The sequence below is a fragment of the Larus michahellis genome, chromosome 8, assembly GCF_964199755.1.
Source record: "Larus michahellis chromosome 8, bLarMic1.1, whole genome shotgun sequence".
Classification (NCBI taxonomy): Eukaryota; Metazoa; Chordata; class Aves; order Charadriiformes; family Laridae; genus Larus; species Larus michahellis.
The window spans coordinates 1,112,150-1,132,066 of NC_133903.1; the positions used below are offsets into that span (position 1 = coordinate 1,112,150).

Sequence of the window (19,917 nt, forward strand, 5' to 3'; positions counted from 1 at the left end):
TTCATGTATCTCAAATGAGGTAAACTGCTTTCATTGAATAATCTGTATTTTGACTTCTCCATGATAACTTCTTATGGTTAATTTTCAAGTAAAATGAGCATCTAGGTTTACGCAAAATAAAATCAGTTTTGGCTTTGAGGAAATGTTTGGGAGGTGGGGAGAACATTAAGCAACTTGCACAATAGCTTTTATTCCAAGAACAAATCCTATTTAGAATTGTTATGTCAAGTGATTCCACAGAATTTAGTTGTTCTTTTGTCCATATAATTTCCTGGAAATCCCAGGAGAGCTACTTGGAAAACTCTCCCTTCTGTTCTGTATTCTGTGTTACAAAGTGCATTGTTTGTTTAATTGCCCTTTCCACTTGGGAATTGGTTCACTAAATTTATGCATCAAACTTTGAAGGGCACTAATTAAATAATGCCTTATTTTTCTTTGGGTGCTCCTTTGGATGAGGAGGAGGTGCCCACGTACCATGATACTTCACTACGTCCATATCCAGTGACAGAGGTTCCCCTGCCAAATTCTTGATAATGCCACATGACAGTCAGTGATAACCAATAAAGTATTTTCCTAGTGGTTGTGCCACAAACTACCGCTCTGTCGGTGGGTCATGGGAAGCAGGTGGGGGTCATCTGCTAGAGCAAATCTCTGCTCATTCGCTCTCTGGTGCAGCTGTGACGCAGGAGATGAGTTGTGCCAGAAGACACCCTCTGCGGCAGTGTCTGTGCTGGCGGCACCAGCATGTTTATTCTTCAGTTGTGTGTGAGAGATCGCCCCAAAAGGGAAGGCAGCAAAACCCCCATAATTTAAACAATCTGATCCCGTATGAAACAATGTCAGTTACTTCAAGAGCATGGGTCGGTAGCGTGAAAGCCAAGGCTACGCCCCCTGGGTGTTTTTGAAGAGTGTTTATATTGCTCTAACCTTGGGAAGTCTGTACCACTGAACAGCACTTGGAGCAGAGCTTTCTTTCTAAAAAACAAGTTTTTTCAAATTTTCTGAAATTCAGTAGGTAATATATGATTAATACTTAATGTAAACCTAAAGCAAATTCTTGGAACTATTTATTTTATTTCATGCAGGCACGTATCAAAGTTATGAAAGGTAACTTTAATTTTTCTAAATTTTCCACTTTCCAGATTCTGGGCAGCAGCAGCCAAGTTCAGTTGGAAATCAGTCGCACTCTGCCTCAGATCCGGGGCCAATCAGAGCCACTGCGCCGATGTGGCGATGCAGCAGAATTATGCACATGCAGCGAGAATTGCATCCAACACTGCTGTCGTCTCTGGAAGGCATTGTAGATCAGATGGTCTGGTTCAGAGAGAATTGGCACGAAGAGGTATTTGGCTTTAGTACACCTTCAGATGTATGGATCATCTAAGGAAAAGTTAACTGCAAAATATTTATCTAGAATTATTTTTGAACGTTGAAACGTAACTGTTTGTTTTGATTGGTAAACTGTTGTATGTGTGGAACTGATTGTTCTGATTGGAGTTTCAAGGAGCTTGGTTCTTTGTGGAAGCAGTACAGAGGTTTCCCAAAACTATTAATTTGATGAACGCCTCTAGGATTTAAGCTGTTGCTTGTACTAACTGAAAATTTGTATTCTTAGAGCATGTTTCACAGATACCACTTTCCTTCTTGATCTGGTGGTGTGTGACAGGTGGCGATTATTGTCCAAAGCTTGAATTATAACAGCGAGCAGATGGACACGCCACTCCGCTTCGATTACTCGCCTCGCAAAGTGTCAGGCTGTTCTGTGCTGCCTACCTAGCGCGGTGTTTGTTTGAAGAAGGATTCCTCGTATCGCATCATTTTCTAATGTATCACAAAATACGAAATGTAAAACCTGGCTGCTGTTGAAGGCGCAGGCTGTGCTTTGTGGTGCAGCACTAGCAGGGATCAGTGCCGCCATTCCGATTGACCCTCTGATGCAATCTAAAAATACAGTTTTAAATAAACATTTCTGAGAGGATAACGTTACTATATAAAATGCACTGTGGGAATAAATACGTGGTGTTAAATCAGGCGTCCTAATCTTCCTGACTGTTTTGTCTTTTTTTTGGTGTGTCAATCCTTAGGTTCTCAGACAACTGCAGCAGGGCTTGGCGAAGTGCTATTCGGTCGCCTTTGAGAAAAGTGGAGCCGTTTCAGATGCCAAAATCACTCCTCATACCCTAAATTTTGTCAAGAAGTTAGTCAGCACTTTTGGAGTAGGTCTGGAGAACGTCTCTAACGTGTCCACCATGTTTTCTAGCGCTGCCTCAGAGTCACTAGCTAGGAGAGCGCAGGCCACAGCTCAAGATCCTGTGTTCCAGAAGTTAAAAGGGCAATTTACAACAGGTATATGTTTAAAAATGTTTTTTTAAATGTTACTTTTAATGTCTAGAGAAATCCCCCCCCAAGTTCAACTATAAAGGCATTCGGTGTTTTTATTCTTCTTCCAATATCTTTCCTGAGGGAAAACATAGAAAACAGCACCTTTCTGTCATTCAACAAACCTGAAATAGTTTGTCTGTTCCAGTCTTCTGTGGAGTAATAAAGATAATTCAGGTGAAAAACAGACCTCAACAAAGAGAATGAGTATATTGTTGGATTTTTATTACCTACAGCTGTGGTCAAAGCACATATGTGTCTAAAGATGAATTAGATTACTTCACTGTGATATTTTTGCAATTTCCATAGGACTGCCTGCTATAGCTGAGGGACAATAATGATCTCTACTCTATGGTGATGCCAGAATTTAATGAAATTTTCACCCCAGAACTCCAAACTGACAATATTGTGTGAAGTCTTTCAAAACAGCCTACTCCTGATGAAGAAGATTACTTTAGTGTTTTGGTTTACTAGATTATAAAAATCCTATTACACAAATTTACATCGTTAGGTAAATTGAATCAATAACTTTAATCAGATCTAATAAAAAAGGTACTTAAGGGAAGTAGCTTTTTTGCTTCATTCGTTTTCTCTGTATCAGTGGGGTTACATCTTTGAGTATCTGATGTTGATTTAAGATTCTAAGAGAAGCTTGCGCCCAGTGGCGTGTGGTTTTGATACGCGTGGAGAAGCGGTAGGGCCACGCAGCTGCGTGTGACAGAGGGCGACATGGGTTTGTGTCGGTGGTGTGGGTTGCCAAGATCTTGAGTTCTGCATAAATTCTGATCTGAACATCGGCTGTTCCTTAAAGATAACTGTAGAGTTAGATGAAAATGAACAGTTAAATATAGGTGGGGTTTTTTGAACAGAATTCAAATTTATTAGTTGTTCAAAACTGGAAAGATAGAATTTTTGTGAAGACCTGGGTTTTCATCTTTTTCTGAATCTACTTTTCTCTTTACCCTACTGGGACTCTGACTTAGATGATTCTGGCATGAGTTAAACTCTATCATCTTCGCTTTTATAATGATTTAAAAACCACCCCCTTCCCGCATCAAACTCGTTCCTCTGCAAAAGTGAATCTTGCATTGAAAAGTTACTCTTTTTAGAATTCTAAGTTACATAAAGTTGCCTTAACTTAAAATTATTTGAGGTCAACACAGCTACTGAGCATTCACAGAGTTCAGCAGGTAGACTTGCGGTGCTTTTTCAGGCATTTTACTGATAATGTTGTGAGAGTAAGTGAAGTGATGGGAATCTGGCGAGCGTAGCTCAGTTGTAGATACCACCCGTACATCGCGCGCCCGCTGTGTAGGGCAGGATGTCCTCTTTGAGGCACAACAGTTACATGACAGCAGATAATGAAAGTCCTGAACCATAGGATTAACTTTTTAATGGATGAAGTGTCCTAGGAAGGGTAATGGAAGTAGAAACACTTTGTGTGTCTTTGACGTAAGCTTACAGGGGGAAAAAAATACATTTAATACAACTTTAGACTTGTTTTTAATTTTTAATAATGGTTTATATGTCTTTACATTACAACAGTAGTGTAGTCGCTTTTTTATTGCTCTGAGTGTTGTTGACGTGGACTGTCATTGTACCTCTTACCTTCTTTCCTTTGAGCGCCAGAGAGATGTGGAGTTTCCAAAAGTGTAAAGGAAAACTAAATACAACACCAGGCTCAAGTCTGCAGAATCTAAACTGATGTTTCAGCACATTTCTAGAGAAACAATTAACAAAGTTTAATTACAATTCAACTACAGTTTTTAGTTAACATGAAAAATGGAGAGGATTTTCAGCTCTTACATGCTGTTGTGGATTTTTTGCATGTCTTTATGATAGATAGATGGCATTTAAGGTTTTCAGGTTTGCTTTCTAATCATAGCATTTATAAACAATTATATGGAACGACATATTAAATAAAGACCACCAACATAGGCCTGGACGTAAAAATCATGTAAAGCCATAAAATTCAAAGTTCTTCTTACTAAACTTTGGTTTAATAGTCAGTAATTACTTTCTGTATTTTTTTGTTGAAGTGTTCATGTTTTATTTTTAAGTATGATTCAACATGAATGTCTACAGGATTAAAATAAGTAGTTTGCTTAGAAATAGAATTGTTTTTAATCTAATAAATTTAGTGTTTTAATTTACAAATGAAGTGTGGGAAAGCAGAAGAAATTAAATGGGTTGATATACTTAGGCATTTTTGCAGAAAATGAAATTATTAATTTTGCAATAATACTAAAATGTATATAAGTAAATGAATAGGATTATAATTACTGTACTAAAGATAGCAAAGGCTGTTTTAACATATAAAAACCATTTGTAACTCATGCCTACCGTGTCCGTTTGTCACACTGGAAGGTTCGTGTTTGTTTGGTTTTCTGGTTGCTGGTAGCAGTTAGGTGACGGGCAGATAATGGCAGAGGTTGCCTTCCATTTCAGCAGTATCCAAGCTGAGGAGCTGTTTTCCTCAGTCGTTTCCAGAGTAATGCTGACGGCTGTGGTTTGTAGACACTTTCAGCTATGTTTGGTTGCATCGTCTCTTCCGCCAGCACCTGAGTTGCATCTCGATTCCTGTTTGGAGCCGTTGGGGGCTCTCACCATTTCTTACATTCTAAATAACTTTGTCTGCAGCCATCTGGTCTGCTGGAGCTTTGATAGGTCATCTTTTTCCATCCTAATATTACGTATTTTAAAACTAAATTTTTCTTTGAATTTTTTTCCCCTGGAACTTCAAATGCGTAGTCCTTTGACCATCTGTTCTTTGTTCCTTCTCTCCTTTTCTGCTGAACCTTTGACATCAAAGAAGAGGCAAAAGCTGAGAGATGCTCCCTTTGAGAGCTCTTGCAGCAGCGAAAGGAGGAGAAAAACTGCCTCGATTGTTCCTTTGTGGGCAGATGAAAGTTTGGATCCTGCTTCTTTCCGTAGCCATCTCTCCACTGAAGCTGAATACGAATGGAAAATTCCAAAATATACTCTTAATGGGCAAGATAATTTTCTTGAGAGTTTTGGCACCCAGCAGAATGAATTCTGTGCTGCGAATGGAAACTCTGGAATCAGAAAGAAGCTTCTTGAAGTCCTAGTGTTTCTCTGAAGTGTGGGGAGAGGGCAGGGGGAAGGGCTCTGTTATTAATTTTTAGCTTTTTTAAGGATGTTTTTTCTTTTTTCAAGAGTGAGCCGTAACATCACTTGGGTAGCTCGCTCTTTGCTTCCATTCACAGTTTTAGGTAGCAGGATGTTGTCCAGAAAATCCAGATCAAGAGACCTTGGGCTGGTCTTTGCAGTCGTGGTTTTCTGGAGCTGAGTGATAAACTCTTAAGTCCTGCTTCATATTTCTGCTTACCTGCCACCGAGATCCGTCATGTTTGTTGGTGCTTTCCAAAAGTTCTTGTGAGATTGAACAGAACCTTTGGGAAAGTGTGGAGTATATAAATGTCTGAATAATCACTTCAAAAGCAAGACAGCTCTTCTGTCTTGGCGAATGCTTGGGCCTTCTTCAGCATCAGATGCAGAGAGAATGTGAAGTGATCCTGAGCTTCCACCTCCTGAGCAGTGTCTGATGTGATGGTGTCCTGGCTTCTCTGTTGCAGGTCCCTGGGTCATGAACGTTAACTGTGATCAGGCTTGGTCTGGCGTCAGAATAGTCTTCGAAGTCCTGCAGATGAACTGTTGCTTGCTCTAAAAGCATTAATCGCCTGTTGATCAGAACTGTTTTCTGCCAGTCTCGCAGGAAGGATTTTTTCAGGTGTTAAGTCTTAGTTTGGAGGTGTTTTCTATGTTTTTTAGTGCTATGGTAGCGTTCTGTAGGTCAGGGTGTTGGTTGGTACTCTAATTTGCGAACTCAAGTGTATTCTCTTGTGTTGCTCCATGAGAAGTGATGGTAGAGCCCGCTCTCCAAAAGGATGAAGCTGTATCTAGTTGTGTGAAGGACCGTCAGGATGGTTTGGGTCTGTCTCATTGGCAGGAACATTGTGCTCCCAGGTTGTCCCTTCACCCAGAGTGGCAAGAACTCTTTGGTAATGCTGGGTTGGATGGAGTCAGGTAGCAATTTTTGAGGCATTCAGGACTCTGAATGAACACGTTTGTTGGAAATACATATAGCACGCTGTAAGAGCGTCAGCAACATTGAGGACAGAGAGCAAGCTGCTTCAGTTCCAGTCTGTATCGTGGTCCTCTGTCAGTATCTCCACTGAAGGAGCGGAGGTAAACTTGCTATTCTCTTTAGGAAAAGGCGGTGGTAGTACCAACGTATTTTAGACCAGCATGTGTTAGCTTGAGAAAGATCTTCAGTAGCAAGTACTCAAAAAGTGTATTTGTTTGAAACAAAAATACTATTTACATAGATTGAGATGTCTGCAAAGCAGAGAGACTTTGTACACGAGTAATGTCTGGTCTTGTATTTCCTGTTCCAGCTGCAGTGATTTTTCTTCTCAGGTGGGCTCTCTGTGTCAGGAGTGAAACGACTCATTGAACTCTCTGCTTTCCCATCTGCCACTGGGAAACAAAACAGCAAAAATCTTAAAATAGGCATTTCGACAAACTACAGCTATTCCCGTGGTGAACTGAAGGACTTTTTTAATAAGGACTATATATTGATGCATATTTTTACTACTCGGGTGATTCACGTTAGCACAAAAACTAGTTGCAATTCGGGGATACTTTCCTGCACTTCAGAGATTCAGGAGATAAATGATTCAATAATTTTGTCACTTTGATGAAATGATTTACTCCCACTGCTCACTAGAGGGTAGGCTTGGGATTGGAATCAGTGTTTTACTCCGATACCGCAATAGATGTGCTGCCCAGACCAGGTGAGAAAGAAAAGGGAATATTACAGAGTTATGCTAATTTCTAACATCCATAAATATGAAACTGTATTTTTCACTATAGACTCTTTTTTATAGAGGCGGAAAGGGTTTTGTATGTGCTGGTTTTTGCTCTGTTTTGGGCTAATAGACTAAAGACTTTGAGCAAATGCTGTTAGATAGCAGTATGTTGTGGATACTCAATGAAGGGTGCTGGGCTGTGTGTTCTCGGTGATTTTGTTTAAGTAACAGAATAGCAAAACGAAAGGAATCCCAGACTGCATGATTTTATTTGGTAATGGTATCCCGCACACGCGAAGAAGAGAACTTGGAGAACAGGAGCGTGGGTGTAGAGTGGTCTGAACGCTGCTGGCTAGAAGAGAAAATGTTCTAAGCTTGTTTGTAGGAGTAAGTCTTGGGGATAATCAGAGTTTTGAGTGGTTTTAATTCTGGTTGAAAAAAACTTTTATATGCAGTAATTGCTGTGCACTTGTACTTCATTCACTGTTAGCATACTTGGAGATGGATGCTTGTAGCGTATTTATGTGGTCAAATTAATTTCTCCTCTGAGCACTCACGATTGTTTTGTTTTGGGTTTTTTTGTCAACTTAGGAAAATGTGTCTGTGTGTGTGACATACTGAAACGGAGGTTCTGCAATAAGATGCAGACTCATTTTTGAGACTTAATTTTCTGTTGTCTTGAATCATAGTGAAGATTCTGTTCTGCTTTAGCTGTAAAGCTCAGAAATACCAAATCGACATTCTGTGTTGCTTTCTTGCTGTTGCTTTTTCACTTGTAACATGTTGAACTTAAAATGGCATCTTTTAGACTCTGGTATAGAAATGCTTTTTAAAAATTCAAGTCTGTTCATTAACTTGTGCAATTTGGGATGCCATAACTAATGAGGGTTAGAGAGCGAGCAGTTTATCTTCTTACCTGATTGTGTTTAATCTCTCGTTGTGGCACTGAAGTGCAGAGCCATAATTTCACATATGTGGTTTATTCATTTTCCCTCTTTTGGTAAATTCAAACATATTTGTTTGCTGTGTTCCAAAACTAGTGAAAGCAGTGTTGAGAAGATGGCATTGGTGTTGGCCCAGAAAAGGGTGGATATTGCAGTGATTTCTGTTACAGAATTATTGGCGCAGCGTTCTGAAGCCTGTGTATTGACCTTGACCCTTGCACGTGGGCTGGAGGAGACGGTTCCGCGCTGCAACACTGCACGTTGCGAAGGAAAGAGCAGGCTGTTGCCATAATATTGTCATTTTTGCATAGGCTGTCGTATCTGGTCTTCCCTTGGTGACGTGCAATTGTTACCTAAGCCAGGAAAGAATAAGGAGAATTTTCTTGCAGTTCAGAATAGTAGAATAATAGTAACAGTGATTTTACTATTTGTCCTGCAGTTGCTCACAGATTCTACATTGTATCCTCAGTTCACGCTCTTTCATCCCTTTTAAAAGTAAAAAGCCTCTACTGATTTTAAATAAAAAAATCACTTTTAATGAAGCAGGGAGAAAATTATACAGCTCGACTGTAAAATAAGCTTACTTTTCCTCTTTCACTAAATGATCTGATCTAATCATTTGGTTTATTCCTGTTTTTTTTTTCTACGCAGTCTGTCTGGTTGCGGTATGTAGACAGTTAGATACAATAATAGTACTTAAAATTTTCACATTATGTTTTTCTAATGTTTGCGTGACTGTAAAAGACAGGAAAACCTTGGGAAGTTTGTTACTTACTAAATAGAGAATATTTCAGAGTTGTGTGAAGAGGTGGCAGGCTCTGACAGGTGTAAGCGGTAGGTAATTCTAGGATTTCACCCAAAGCCTTTCCGTGGAGATGAAGCCGTCAGCAGCGCCTGTCCTCTGAAGGCCGCGCAGCTCGCCAGGGGGGCTGGGCTTGCACTGCCCGACGCCAGGGTTTGTTCCCCGGCGTCTCCTGCTGTGGTGGGACTGCTGCTCTGCCGTCCTCTCCCCGGGATGCTCTGCCTCTTCTGAACGACTCTTCTGGCCCCGCTGTCCCTGTCCCCGCCCGCGGCCTTTCCTTGCTGCGGGCCCAGGGGCGGCCGCGTCTCTCTGCTGCCTTGCTTGGTAGTGTGCCTGCCGTCTGCCGGGGGAGTTGCCGACTGCGGGAGCTTTCCTTTTTCCTACAGTGTTTGAGACCAGCCTGATGCTTTGCTGCGTAATTGGGGGATGCTGTATGTGGGCCTCCTTAAAGTGCTTTGCTTGAGGACACCCTCCATAGAATCTCAAATGCCGAGGATGTCTGTATATTTTTTTTCTTTTAGACTTCGACTTCAGTGTGCCAGGGTCAATGAAACTTCACAATCTTATCTCTAAACTGAAGAAATGGATCAAAATTCTGGAGGCAAAAACGAAACAGCTTCCAAAGTTCTTCCTCATAGAGGAGAAGTGCCGCTTCCTAAGTAATTTTTCAGCTCAAACTGCAGAAGTAGAGATACCGGGAGAATTCCTTATGCCAAAGCCAACGCACTACTACATCAAGATAGCAAGGTAACCTACGAATGCCCTTCGGTGGCTGTAATTCTGAAAACAGAGGAGAGAATGAAAACCTCTTCCATCCGTCCACTCTGCAAAAGTAGATGTCTTGTGCATTTCATATGTTTAAATTACATATATGGAGCCATACTTTGGTATAGATCTTTATTTTTTTATTTTATCCTCCTTCGGTAATTTACATTGCCTCACTAAGCCACTGTACTGTTGTATGAAGAGGGTATTTGGTTTTATTTTGTGTGGATATAAGTTGAGATTAGTTGTTCTATTGTAGTCAATAGGGGTACTGATCTTCAAAATAGTGATACAGCTCTGATCTAATGATTAATTTTGCTCAAGAACCGTTTTCTTAAAAAATAAATAAATCAAACAGAAGAGTTTTTGACTACAAAATAGAAACCACGGGCTAGCTGGGTAATAGAATTGTACCCTGCAATACAGTTGCACTGCCTTACTACTTTGGTGGGGTTTTCTTTGGTTGGTTGGTTTGTTTTGGTTTTTTTGTGGGTTTTTTTTTTGTTTTTTTTTTTTTTTTTTTTTTTTTTACATCATGATTTAATATTGGAGCATATTAGCTCAGGTGCTTTAATATCCCTTTCTTCCCGGTAGGTTTATGCCCAGGGTGGAGATCGTTCAGAAACACAACACTGCAGCTAGAAGACTCTACATCCGAGGCCACAACGGCAAGATTTACCCATACCTGGTCATGAACGACGCTTGTCTGACGGAGTCTCGCAGAGAGGAGCGGGTGTTACAGCTTCTTCGCCTTTTGAACCCCTGCTTAGAGAAAAGGAAGGAAACCACAAAAAGACATCTGTTTTTTACAGGTACTGAAAAGAGATATTTTTGTATTATTTTTAAATATATGTTATATTTAATTGCTAAATTTTTTGACAACGACTAATCTCTGATACTGTGGCTTTTGAATATTCCGAAGGCAAATTCACACCTGTCCAGGTAATTAGTCTTTTCTGGTATTGTAGCACCCCTCTGAAGAGGTAAAGTTGATTTCATGCGACCTAGGGTGTTTTTAGACGAGCTTGCACACATCGTTTGTAGTATCAAGTTCAGCTGTGAATAACACTGGAAGGCCGAGGCATGCCCGCTGGGTCTGTTGCTACGGCAATGGATACGTGTACTTCCCAACATGCATTTAGAGACAGTTGGAGAGGGACGGAACCAAGCTTTATCTCCCCAAGTTGCAATATATGAATATTGAATTTCTTTTACCTCTTCCACATAACACAGAAGAAAGAATTTTTTGTAGAGCTTTGAATTAGATATATAGTTTCTGAATTCTCTGATATGATAACGTATCTGTAATTTTTCAAGTCCCTTTATATGTCCATGGTGATGCTTACTTTCAGGAATATATACGGACTGGTTAGTTGTTGCCAAATAAAATCCATTCATAATCTAGGTATTGGCTGCAGGACTTTGTTGAGCGTACTTCTGTGATCCTGTAAAAGGTTACTTGGTTGGAAGAGCGCACTTTGCCAACAGCAGCACCTGGCTATGCTTAAACATTACGGAACTAACAAACATAATGGTAGGGAGGCTCTAATGAGGAGAGTTAAGGAGGCTTCCAGTGATTTATGTGTATAAATTGCCAAAATATTCATGTAATAAAAAGATCACACGTTTAGGCATTTAAACCAGGAACAGCTAATGAAGGCTGAACACGGTCTTAATTCTTTCTCTTTCCTTGTGCATCTTGGCGTTTTCATGTGGCGATACTAAATAATTCATTCATGAAATGAGAAACAGAATATCAGAGTCTCGCCTGGCAACATACTTGATCTGCTTGTGATTCAAATACCAATGTAAATGCTTTAAGATAATTAAACTCTTGTGTTTTACAGATACTGAGGGTGTTGGCAAGTTCCAGCTTACAGCTGTGTAGCCACTTCATATTAATGTAGAAATACTTTTCATTTCAAAAGGTCAATGAATCACTTACCAAGTTCCCATAAATGAGTTCTGTACATTGTACATTTCTAATAATCCTTGGGTGGTGCGCAGGGAATACAGTATGGGTAAGGGAAACTGTAATCAAAGACACCAAGACAAAGCTGCTACTTTGCTGTTGGCCTTTTAAACAGTGCTGAGATCTGATTTTACCCAAGTATGGTTTTATCAGCCCTCCTTTTTGGGCCAGCAGTGTCTCTTGACATAAAGCTGCTGTGAGGAGCGTGGTGGCCAGATGAGGCGAGTTGCACTTAGAGAGCTAGAAATGTGTCTTTGGCTTCGGACTTTAAAAAGACCAAAATGTACAAGCCCCGGGATTTGTTATAACAAAAGGTCAATACGGTATCTGCATAGGTGAAGACTCTTTTGCATCACTCCAAAATAAGGCCAAATAACTGAAATGCAGTCGATAAAAGCCTTGAAAGATATGATAAACAGGGCCACTGATACAGAAATACATCCTCTATATAACATGATTATTAAACTAACATGTTTTGCTTCAAATAGCTGGTTTTAAACTATAGTGGTTTTGGAAATAATACTGTACTGTGTGGCTTGATACTATTTGAAAAAACATAAAGAACATTCATTTCTCTGCTGCCCGAGGTTAATGGAAGGAGACCAGAAGAAATAGCTCATTAATAGCCCTTCCTTGCAGAACGCTTTTTCTTCTTTAAGATTGAAGAATTACGTCAAACAATTTAAATGCATTTAAACAAGTTTTCCATATATTTCTGAGATCATTACAGCTTCTGAGGGGAATGATGAGAACTGTTTTGGTGGTGACTCAGGTGGCTGTCCCACAGGACAACGGGTGTCCCTGGAAAAGCCAGCTCCGGCAGGGGCTGCCTGGCCGTGGTGTGGGGGTGCGCCTGAGGCTCTGCAGGGTGGCACGTCTTTGGAGCACCGTGAAAGTGCAGATAGGCTTTTTGCAAGTTTACTGCTCATCAGGGAAAAGCTCAGCGCCTTAAGTTTTCTTATTATTGACTATTTTGCTGTGTCTTCCCTGTGTTATTTTCACATAGTGTCATTTAAACATCTATTCCTCAACTATGTTCAGATTTTTTTTCCTCTGTTTTTTCTGAATCACTTTAAATACCCTGTTGAGTTTAGTAGTTTTGTTCTTCAGAGTCGTTTTTATTGACATAATGCCAGCGTCATTTAATCAGATACTATAAACCCGTTTGCACCTGAATATTACCCTCTTTTCTGCAGATAAGTGGGAAGAATAACGGGTGCTCAGCTTTTTTTGCTAATATAGTTGAGATGTTTCTGTTAAGATGAAAAAATCTGCTTTCTTTTTAACTGAGCTTGTGAATTAGTTGTGTGCAGTTGATAATCACAGTTGTGTTTTAGGGGCTGATGCTTACATGCTAATTCTTCTCTTAGTTCTTGGGTTATGGATTAACTGTTTTGTTTTGCTCTCTGCCCCCCGTCCCCCTCCTCTCTCACCCTGCCCAAATCCCCCCCAGTCCCCCGGGTTGTAGCAGTTTCTCCCCAGATGCGTTTGGTGGAAGACAATCCCTCTTCTCTGTCCCTGGTGGAGATCTATAAGCAGCGCTGTGCCAAGAAGGGCATCGAGCACGACAACCCTATTTCTCGTTACTATGACAGACTGGCCACCGTCCAAGCGCGGGGGACTCAGGCGAGCCATCAGGTACTACCATTTGTGATGAACTTTAACCAAGGGCTTTTCTTGTGGGCTCTACTTAGTGTCCAGTCCCCCCCGCCCCGACGCCTCACCTCTCGTTAGATGCAGAGGAGCTGGTTTGATTGTTTGGGGTTTATTTTGGTTTTGCTGTATTTGTTTTACTCTAGGTTGGTTTGGGTAACTGCAACTGCAACCAGACAAGGCGTTGGTGGCTTTTTGGCCCTTTCCTATAATGCTTTGAAAATAATTAATTGATAACATGGGAAACAGTGCTCCTAATTTACATAAGCTGTTACAGCGTGTGACGTGATGCAGCCTTCCCCATGTTCTTCTAGTGTATCTCCTAAAATTGCCGGCGGATTCGTTTCATCTAAGTCAAATAGAAACAGTTGAGTAATCTCAGCCTAATAAACGATAGCACTCAGAAAGAGCAAAGCTTCCTGGTCTGCAGCCTCCATCAAACATCCGATTGTGATAAATAAGGTTATTTTATGTTTTTTATCTTAAGGTTAATGCAAATTCTTACATAAAATGCCAGCCCCATTTCAAATATAGCTATTAGAAAATATATGGTGTCCATGTATCCCAGACATGGTTTAGAGAAACTCTTGTCAGGCTTTCTTTGTTACAAAATAAAATGAAGTGTTACCCAACATCTGCTTCTATTTTGAGAATCTTTCCTTCAGGTTATGAAACTCTTTAACAGCCATTTAATTGAAGTCAGTATGACTATCATGCTTTCTGGTGTAATAGAACAGATCCTAACTGTTCTTTTTCTAATTAATTAGGCTAGTATATGCTACAGTAATTAAATGGTTTGGTAGATTGCAAATGTTTACATCCAGGGAGGAAACTATTGTACAGTGTACGCTTACAGGAACAGTAGAATAAAGCTCTCAGCTTATATCTTTTTATATTTTTGAGGTAATTTTGCTGTAATAATACATGTTGCAAATTACTTTACCCAGTGTCTTTCCCTGTCTTGTGTGATAAAAATCCTTCCCCTTTTACGCAGTGTATGAAGAAACCCTGCAGAGAGCCATCTCTAGCTTGCATGCTTTGTAGGCCCCCTGTATAATTTCAAATCTTGCCATTATGCAAGGATTTCATTGCTGCAAAATGCGTATCCAGCTTGCACTGAAGCTAGGAGATAGTGAAGTATATTCCATTAGTTTTCCGTAAGGAAGCAGAGCGTCATGAGTCAAACGTCTCTAGCGCACGTCTGATTTCCTTGGAAGTCTTGAGTAGAAGATATTTCAAATCAGGTTATGCCACTTCCCGGTCTCAGGCTTTCCGACATGCCTGCTTGCAGTTTCATGCTTATATGGTTTTATTAAAAATTCAGTCTTTTCAGATAAAGAATATTTTCTAGCTGGGCAGAGGTTGGGCTAACAAAATATTATGTGTGTTTTGGCAAAGAAGGCAGGAAACAGTGTTGGATTGAAAGTGTCCAAGTTCAAGATGTTTTTCCTAAAACGGGATACAGCAGTTGAGAGAAGTTTGGCGGTTGCTTTTGGCATATTTGTCTGTTGCTAAGAAGTGTATTAAAACTGATCTCTCTCAACTAATACGTTTCCTATGTAGGTTCTCCGAGATATACTTAAAGAAGTGCAGAGTAACATGGTGCCGCGCAGCATGCTCAAGGAGTGGGCGTTGCATACCTTCCCCAATGCTACGGATTACTGGACTTTTCGGAAGATGTTCACTATTCAGTTAGCCCTAATTGGCTTTGCAGAATTCATCTTCCATTTAAATAGACTCAACCCTGAAATGCTGCAGATTGCCCAGGTACGCTTTAGTTTGCTCTAGATGCACGCTGTCTTTGATCAAATGGAAATTCGGACTATCCTTTTGAAATGAGTCAAAACAGTAATTCGACATCTATAATTAACAGTGCATTTCAGTAGGTTTTTCATTTATATGTGATTGCACATCATGTAGGTAGTAATTTAAACTGCAGTCCCTGTGGACATCAACTCTGCCTTCTGTGGTGAGAATTTAGAACTTTGTCTGTAAAATCGTTCCTAGATATTGGAGCTGTTCGTGTAAATGACTGATAATTCTCTCTTTTTAGTCCCTCTTCAAATATATTGCTTTGAATATATCTCTGTGTCAAACAGATTTAAAAAAAAAATAAAAAATTTAGAGCTTCCTTTTCTTAAAGGGGAATACCCTTTTTGAAATAGCATGCTCTCTTCAGCATTGCCACCACATCAAGCTACAACTCCTATTAATAGTGATTTTTCTGTTTTAACTCAACGTTTAAAATGAGGCTTGCCACCTTCGTAGGGCGAAGTGGTTTGTATTAAAGTCTTAGTGCCGTTTTAACGTGTGGAGGGCTACACTGTGCAGAGCAATTAAGATTCTTTAATCCCTCTCGCTAAGTGTTCAGATGCTTACCCCGAGCGACCACTGCATGGAGAGTGCGGAGCGGGGACGCCCAGACGAGAGACCTGTCTGCCTGCATGACTCCTTAGAGACCATGCCACAGAACCGTCTGCTCCTTAAGCTTGGGATTACAATAATGTGTATTTACTAAGGAGTTTTGGACACACGTTTTGAGAGAAATACATATGTGACTTTGTGCATGCCTTTAATTTTAACTTTTTTGCTCAAAAACTGTTTGACTGAAAGAGTGAAAAGCTATTGGAGTACTGTTTGTACTCTGAGCTTTAACGGGAAACAAAAATCCAAGTTATTTTGGTTTCATTAATGAAAATCTGTTCCTTTAATTACTCTTGTGCATCTTGCTTTTAAATCCAGGATACTGGCAAGCTAAATGTGGCTTACTTTCGCTTTGACATTAATGACGCCACTGGAGATTTGGATGCCAACCGTCCCGTTCCGTTCCGGCTTACACCAAACATTTCTGAATTTCTTACCACCATTGGGGTGTCTGGTCCACTGACAGCATCTATGATCGCAGTAGCTCGCTGCTTTGCACAGCCGAACTTTAAGGTTTGTATACCTTTTGAAAGGTTGTTTGCAGCATATTATATTTGGCAATTTATAAACTAAACAACACTTTCTTGGTCAAGGCAGAAACTGAACAGTCCGTATTTGGTTTTAAATCTTACCCTGAGCTCATCACAAAGGCCAGCTGAAATGTTTGCAATTTTGGAAAGAATAGGAGGAAGATAGGTGTAATTCTACCCCTAATTTAATTTTTTTTTGTCCAAACATGTTAATTCAAGCTGATTGTTTCAGTGCTGTAGCCTCACAGATCCTTCCAAATCCTGGCAGTGGTAAATAGTTAAATGACAAATGCAACATCATTTAGATCTTCGTAATCATCTGTGAATAGAAATGTGTCTTGGCCCTTTGTTAGTGAAATAGAATGCTAAAGATATGCTGTTCTTTGATGGATTCTAGCTCTTAGCAGGGTGTAGTTTTCTAAAGAAATTGTCTAACTTCATTTTAAATTCTAATGCTTTCCAAAAATGAGGCATCTTGCACTTAGGCAGGCAATTTGCACCAGAAGGACATTGCACAGAATGTCCTGTTGCTGTGGTGTGAGCTAGTTACTTTTTAAAAGATGGAGTGTACCCTAAAGTGGTTTTTTTTTCTTTATCTATAATACAGAAAGCTGTGTTAGAATATTTTTTAATAATTCATCATCTTACCTTACAAAGCCACGTTTGTACGTGCAAGCAAATTTGCAGACGTAGGCTGTAATTTCACCATCTGAATGATGAGGGGCCACACGGATTTGGTGTGGCCCCACCTCGAGCTCTGTGTGCAGTCTGGGGTGCCTGCACAGAAGAAGGACGTCAGAGCACTGGAGTGTGGCCAGGGGAGGGCAGCCGAGACGGGAGGGTCTCCAGGGCAAGACTTGGGAGAAGCAGCTGAGGTCACTTGGTTGGTTGAGGTTGGAGAAGAGAAGGCTTAGGGCTGCCCTCATGGCAGCCTGCACCTCCCTCACGGGGGCAGCAGCGTCGGGGAGGTGCTGAGCTCCTCTCTAGTGACCAGACTGGAATGGAAGGAGGCTGCGGCAGGGGAAGCTCAGAGTGGGCATTAGGAAAAGGTTCTTCACTGGGAGGGTGGCCAGGCCCTGCAACAGGCTCCCCAGGGAAGTGGTCACAGCACCAACCCTCTCAGAGCTCACGGAGCATCTGGACGACGCTCTTCATACAGTTTAGTGTTAGGCAGTGCTGTGGGGAGCTGGACTCGATGATCCTTATGGGTCCTTTCCAAGGTGAGAGATTGTGTGGTTTCTTGAAGATGAGAGCACAGGTGCCCACTTACTCTTTTTGGAGTGATGGGTGCCCGGCTCAGTTCAGGTATGTGGCGATTATTGCTTGAGATTATGTATCTTTTGGACTGAAGAGGAATACTTTTAACACTTTCTGCATTTATCTTTTTTACAAATGTCCGTAAAATATATTTAATATGTGGTTTTGTATGTTGGCCTAATTTCCCTATTCCCTGGGAGCATAGTCATTGTGCAACCCCCCCCTCCCCCACTTTCAAAGCACTCTGAATCTTTGCAGAAGACTCCTCTGTGTGTGTGCACGTGTCTGGGACAAGTCATCAACTTGGTGGAGTCATCTAAAAATAGAATGTACATGACTGTGTTCATGTGTGAAGATCGTAATGTATGTTATAGTTTATGAGATTTTTCATTTCTGTAGGAGCAATTGTGTTGTGTTTTCATAATGAAAGCTTTTTATGAAAAGAAACACCTTGAGAGGAAATAGTGAAGACAGTTGGAAGCTACACTCACCTTCAAAAGACGGAGATGGCAATGTGGGACCAAAGGCGTCGAAGTGACATTGACTAAAATCTAGTTACGATTCTATAACTCCTGATGGTTCTTTGGATTAAATATAATGGTCTGATTTTTCTCCTTCGTATAGGTTGATGGCATCCTAAAAACTGTGCTGCGGGATGAAATAATTGCATGGCACAAAAAAACACAGGAGGATACTTCCTCTCCACTCTCAGCAGCTGGGCAGCCCGAAAATATGGACAGCCAGCAGCTGGTCTCCCTGGTTCAGAAAGCTGTTACCGCTATCATGACTCGACTTCATAATCTCGCTCAGTTTGAAGGAGGAGAAAGCAAAGTCAACACTCTGGTCGCAGCTGCGAATAGCTTGGATAATCTCTGCCGTATGGATCCTGCCTGGCACCCCTGGCTCTAACTTGAAATTTTCAATAGCTTTTTTTGCTGCTGTTTGTGGTGTGGGCCATGTATTGTGTTAAGAAAATGTGAAAAAAGCTTTCCAGACCATGGCTTACCTGTCACACTGCATTTGGTCAGTCTTCGTTTTAATTGCGTTTACAGTAATGTGACAATTTTACTGTTTTTACTGAGGGGACACTTCCTCCTGTTTAAAAAACAGGTTGTTTAGTATGCAACAACGGCTTTCACAAATAGCTTAAAATGAAGAGAGGAAACTTAATGTACAGAAAAATCTTATTTTATGATGAGGACTATAAAACTAGCACTGTTAGATTTAGGGTCTGCCATTCCTAATAACCTGCAGTATATAAATTTTTTATACAACAGTAATTATTAAAAAAAGAAGACAGTATTCCCAGTTACTGAATTTTACTTTGTGATATTTTACTTAATCACTGTCCCTTCACTGTACCAAACTGAAGGCACAAATACTCTTCCTTTAAGATCGCTTCAAATTTCCACGAGCAAAGTTGGTTTGTACAGAGAATTTTGTACCAAATGTATAGAGGTGACTTTTTGTTGGGCGCTGAGAAAATGATGATCAAATTGTGCTAGCTTTTCTTGGAGCACAAGCTGTGTACAGTAAACGTGTAAACCATTTTGGGTATTTGGTTTAGTTGTGGATAGTGTTGGGGGGGGACGTTTATAAAAAGGATGGCAAAAGTCATCCTTTGATATATGTATTTGGCTGTAATAGACAAAAAAAGTAAAATCTTATAAAGTTTTCTCTCTTTTTTTTTAATGTTTAGCATTACAATAGCTTCTTTACAATGAATTCGTTTCTTTGTAAATTAAGAAAAGATCAGTTTAATGTTTCACTCGTCTTTCTGTTGTGTTAGCATTTTTATAAAAGTTCAGTGTTGAGAATGTTAAATTTGTACAGAGTGATTTTTTTCAAAATAAATATTTTGTAAAACGCTTTGTGGTATTCAATTTATTTAAAATATTTTTAATATAGTACTGTGGACTAAATAGAAAACACCCAAAAGCAGGTGTAATCTTTAATAAATGAAAACAGCCTGTATGGTGAAGGGGGATGGCTGTATTAATGAGAGGTGGATGTGGTGTTCCCACGTATAGTGTTGAATTTGTTTACGGAAAAGCCAAATAGGAAGTGTGTATATGACTTGAATCTACGAAATATGACGAATATATGAAAATATGAATTTCTTCAGTGTACAGTCTTTCTTCCTGGCCAGTCAGTTAATGTGTTAACCGTCTGTTTTCTAAAAGTCTTTCTTTAAACAGAATAGTCTATTTCGTGTCTACAAAAACGTCAGCTTTTAGGTAGTTGTTCAGAGGTCAAGATTGTCTCTGCAGATGAACCCCATTAGCTCTATTTCTGCCGTGCCCACAGGAACAAAGATGATCTTTATTGCTATAGCAAAGGGTGGGTCTGTCTGCCGGTC

At 40.3% G+C, this 19,917-nt stretch overlaps 1 protein-coding gene across 4 annotated transcripts in view; it reads left to right on the forward strand.

Annotated features, from left to right (window-relative positions):
- Positions 1-19,427, forward strand: part of TRRAP (transformation/transcription domain associated protein) — a 94,462-nt gene extending 75,035 nt beyond the window's left edge. For all 4 annotated transcript variants that reach the window (XM_074599568.1, XM_074599570.1, XM_074599569.1 and 1 more), the window contains exons 65-72: positions 1,143-1,342; positions 2,085-2,346; positions 9,479-9,704; positions 10,317-10,534; positions 13,148-13,332; positions 14,911-15,114; positions 16,090-16,284; positions 18,183-19,427. In XM_074599568.1, the coding sequence (XP_074455669.1) occupies positions 1,143-1,342; positions 2,085-2,346; positions 9,479-9,704; positions 10,317-10,534; positions 13,148-13,332; positions 14,911-15,114; positions 16,090-16,284; positions 18,183-18,467 (1,775 nt within the window). In that variant the 3' untranslated portion in view covers positions 18,468-19,427. The remainder of the gene's footprint in view (positions 1-1,142; positions 1,343-2,084; positions 2,347-9,478; positions 9,705-10,316; positions 10,535-13,147; positions 13,333-14,910; positions 15,115-16,089; positions 16,285-18,182) is intronic.
- The last annotated feature ends 490 nt before the right edge of the window (positions 19,428-19,917 follow it).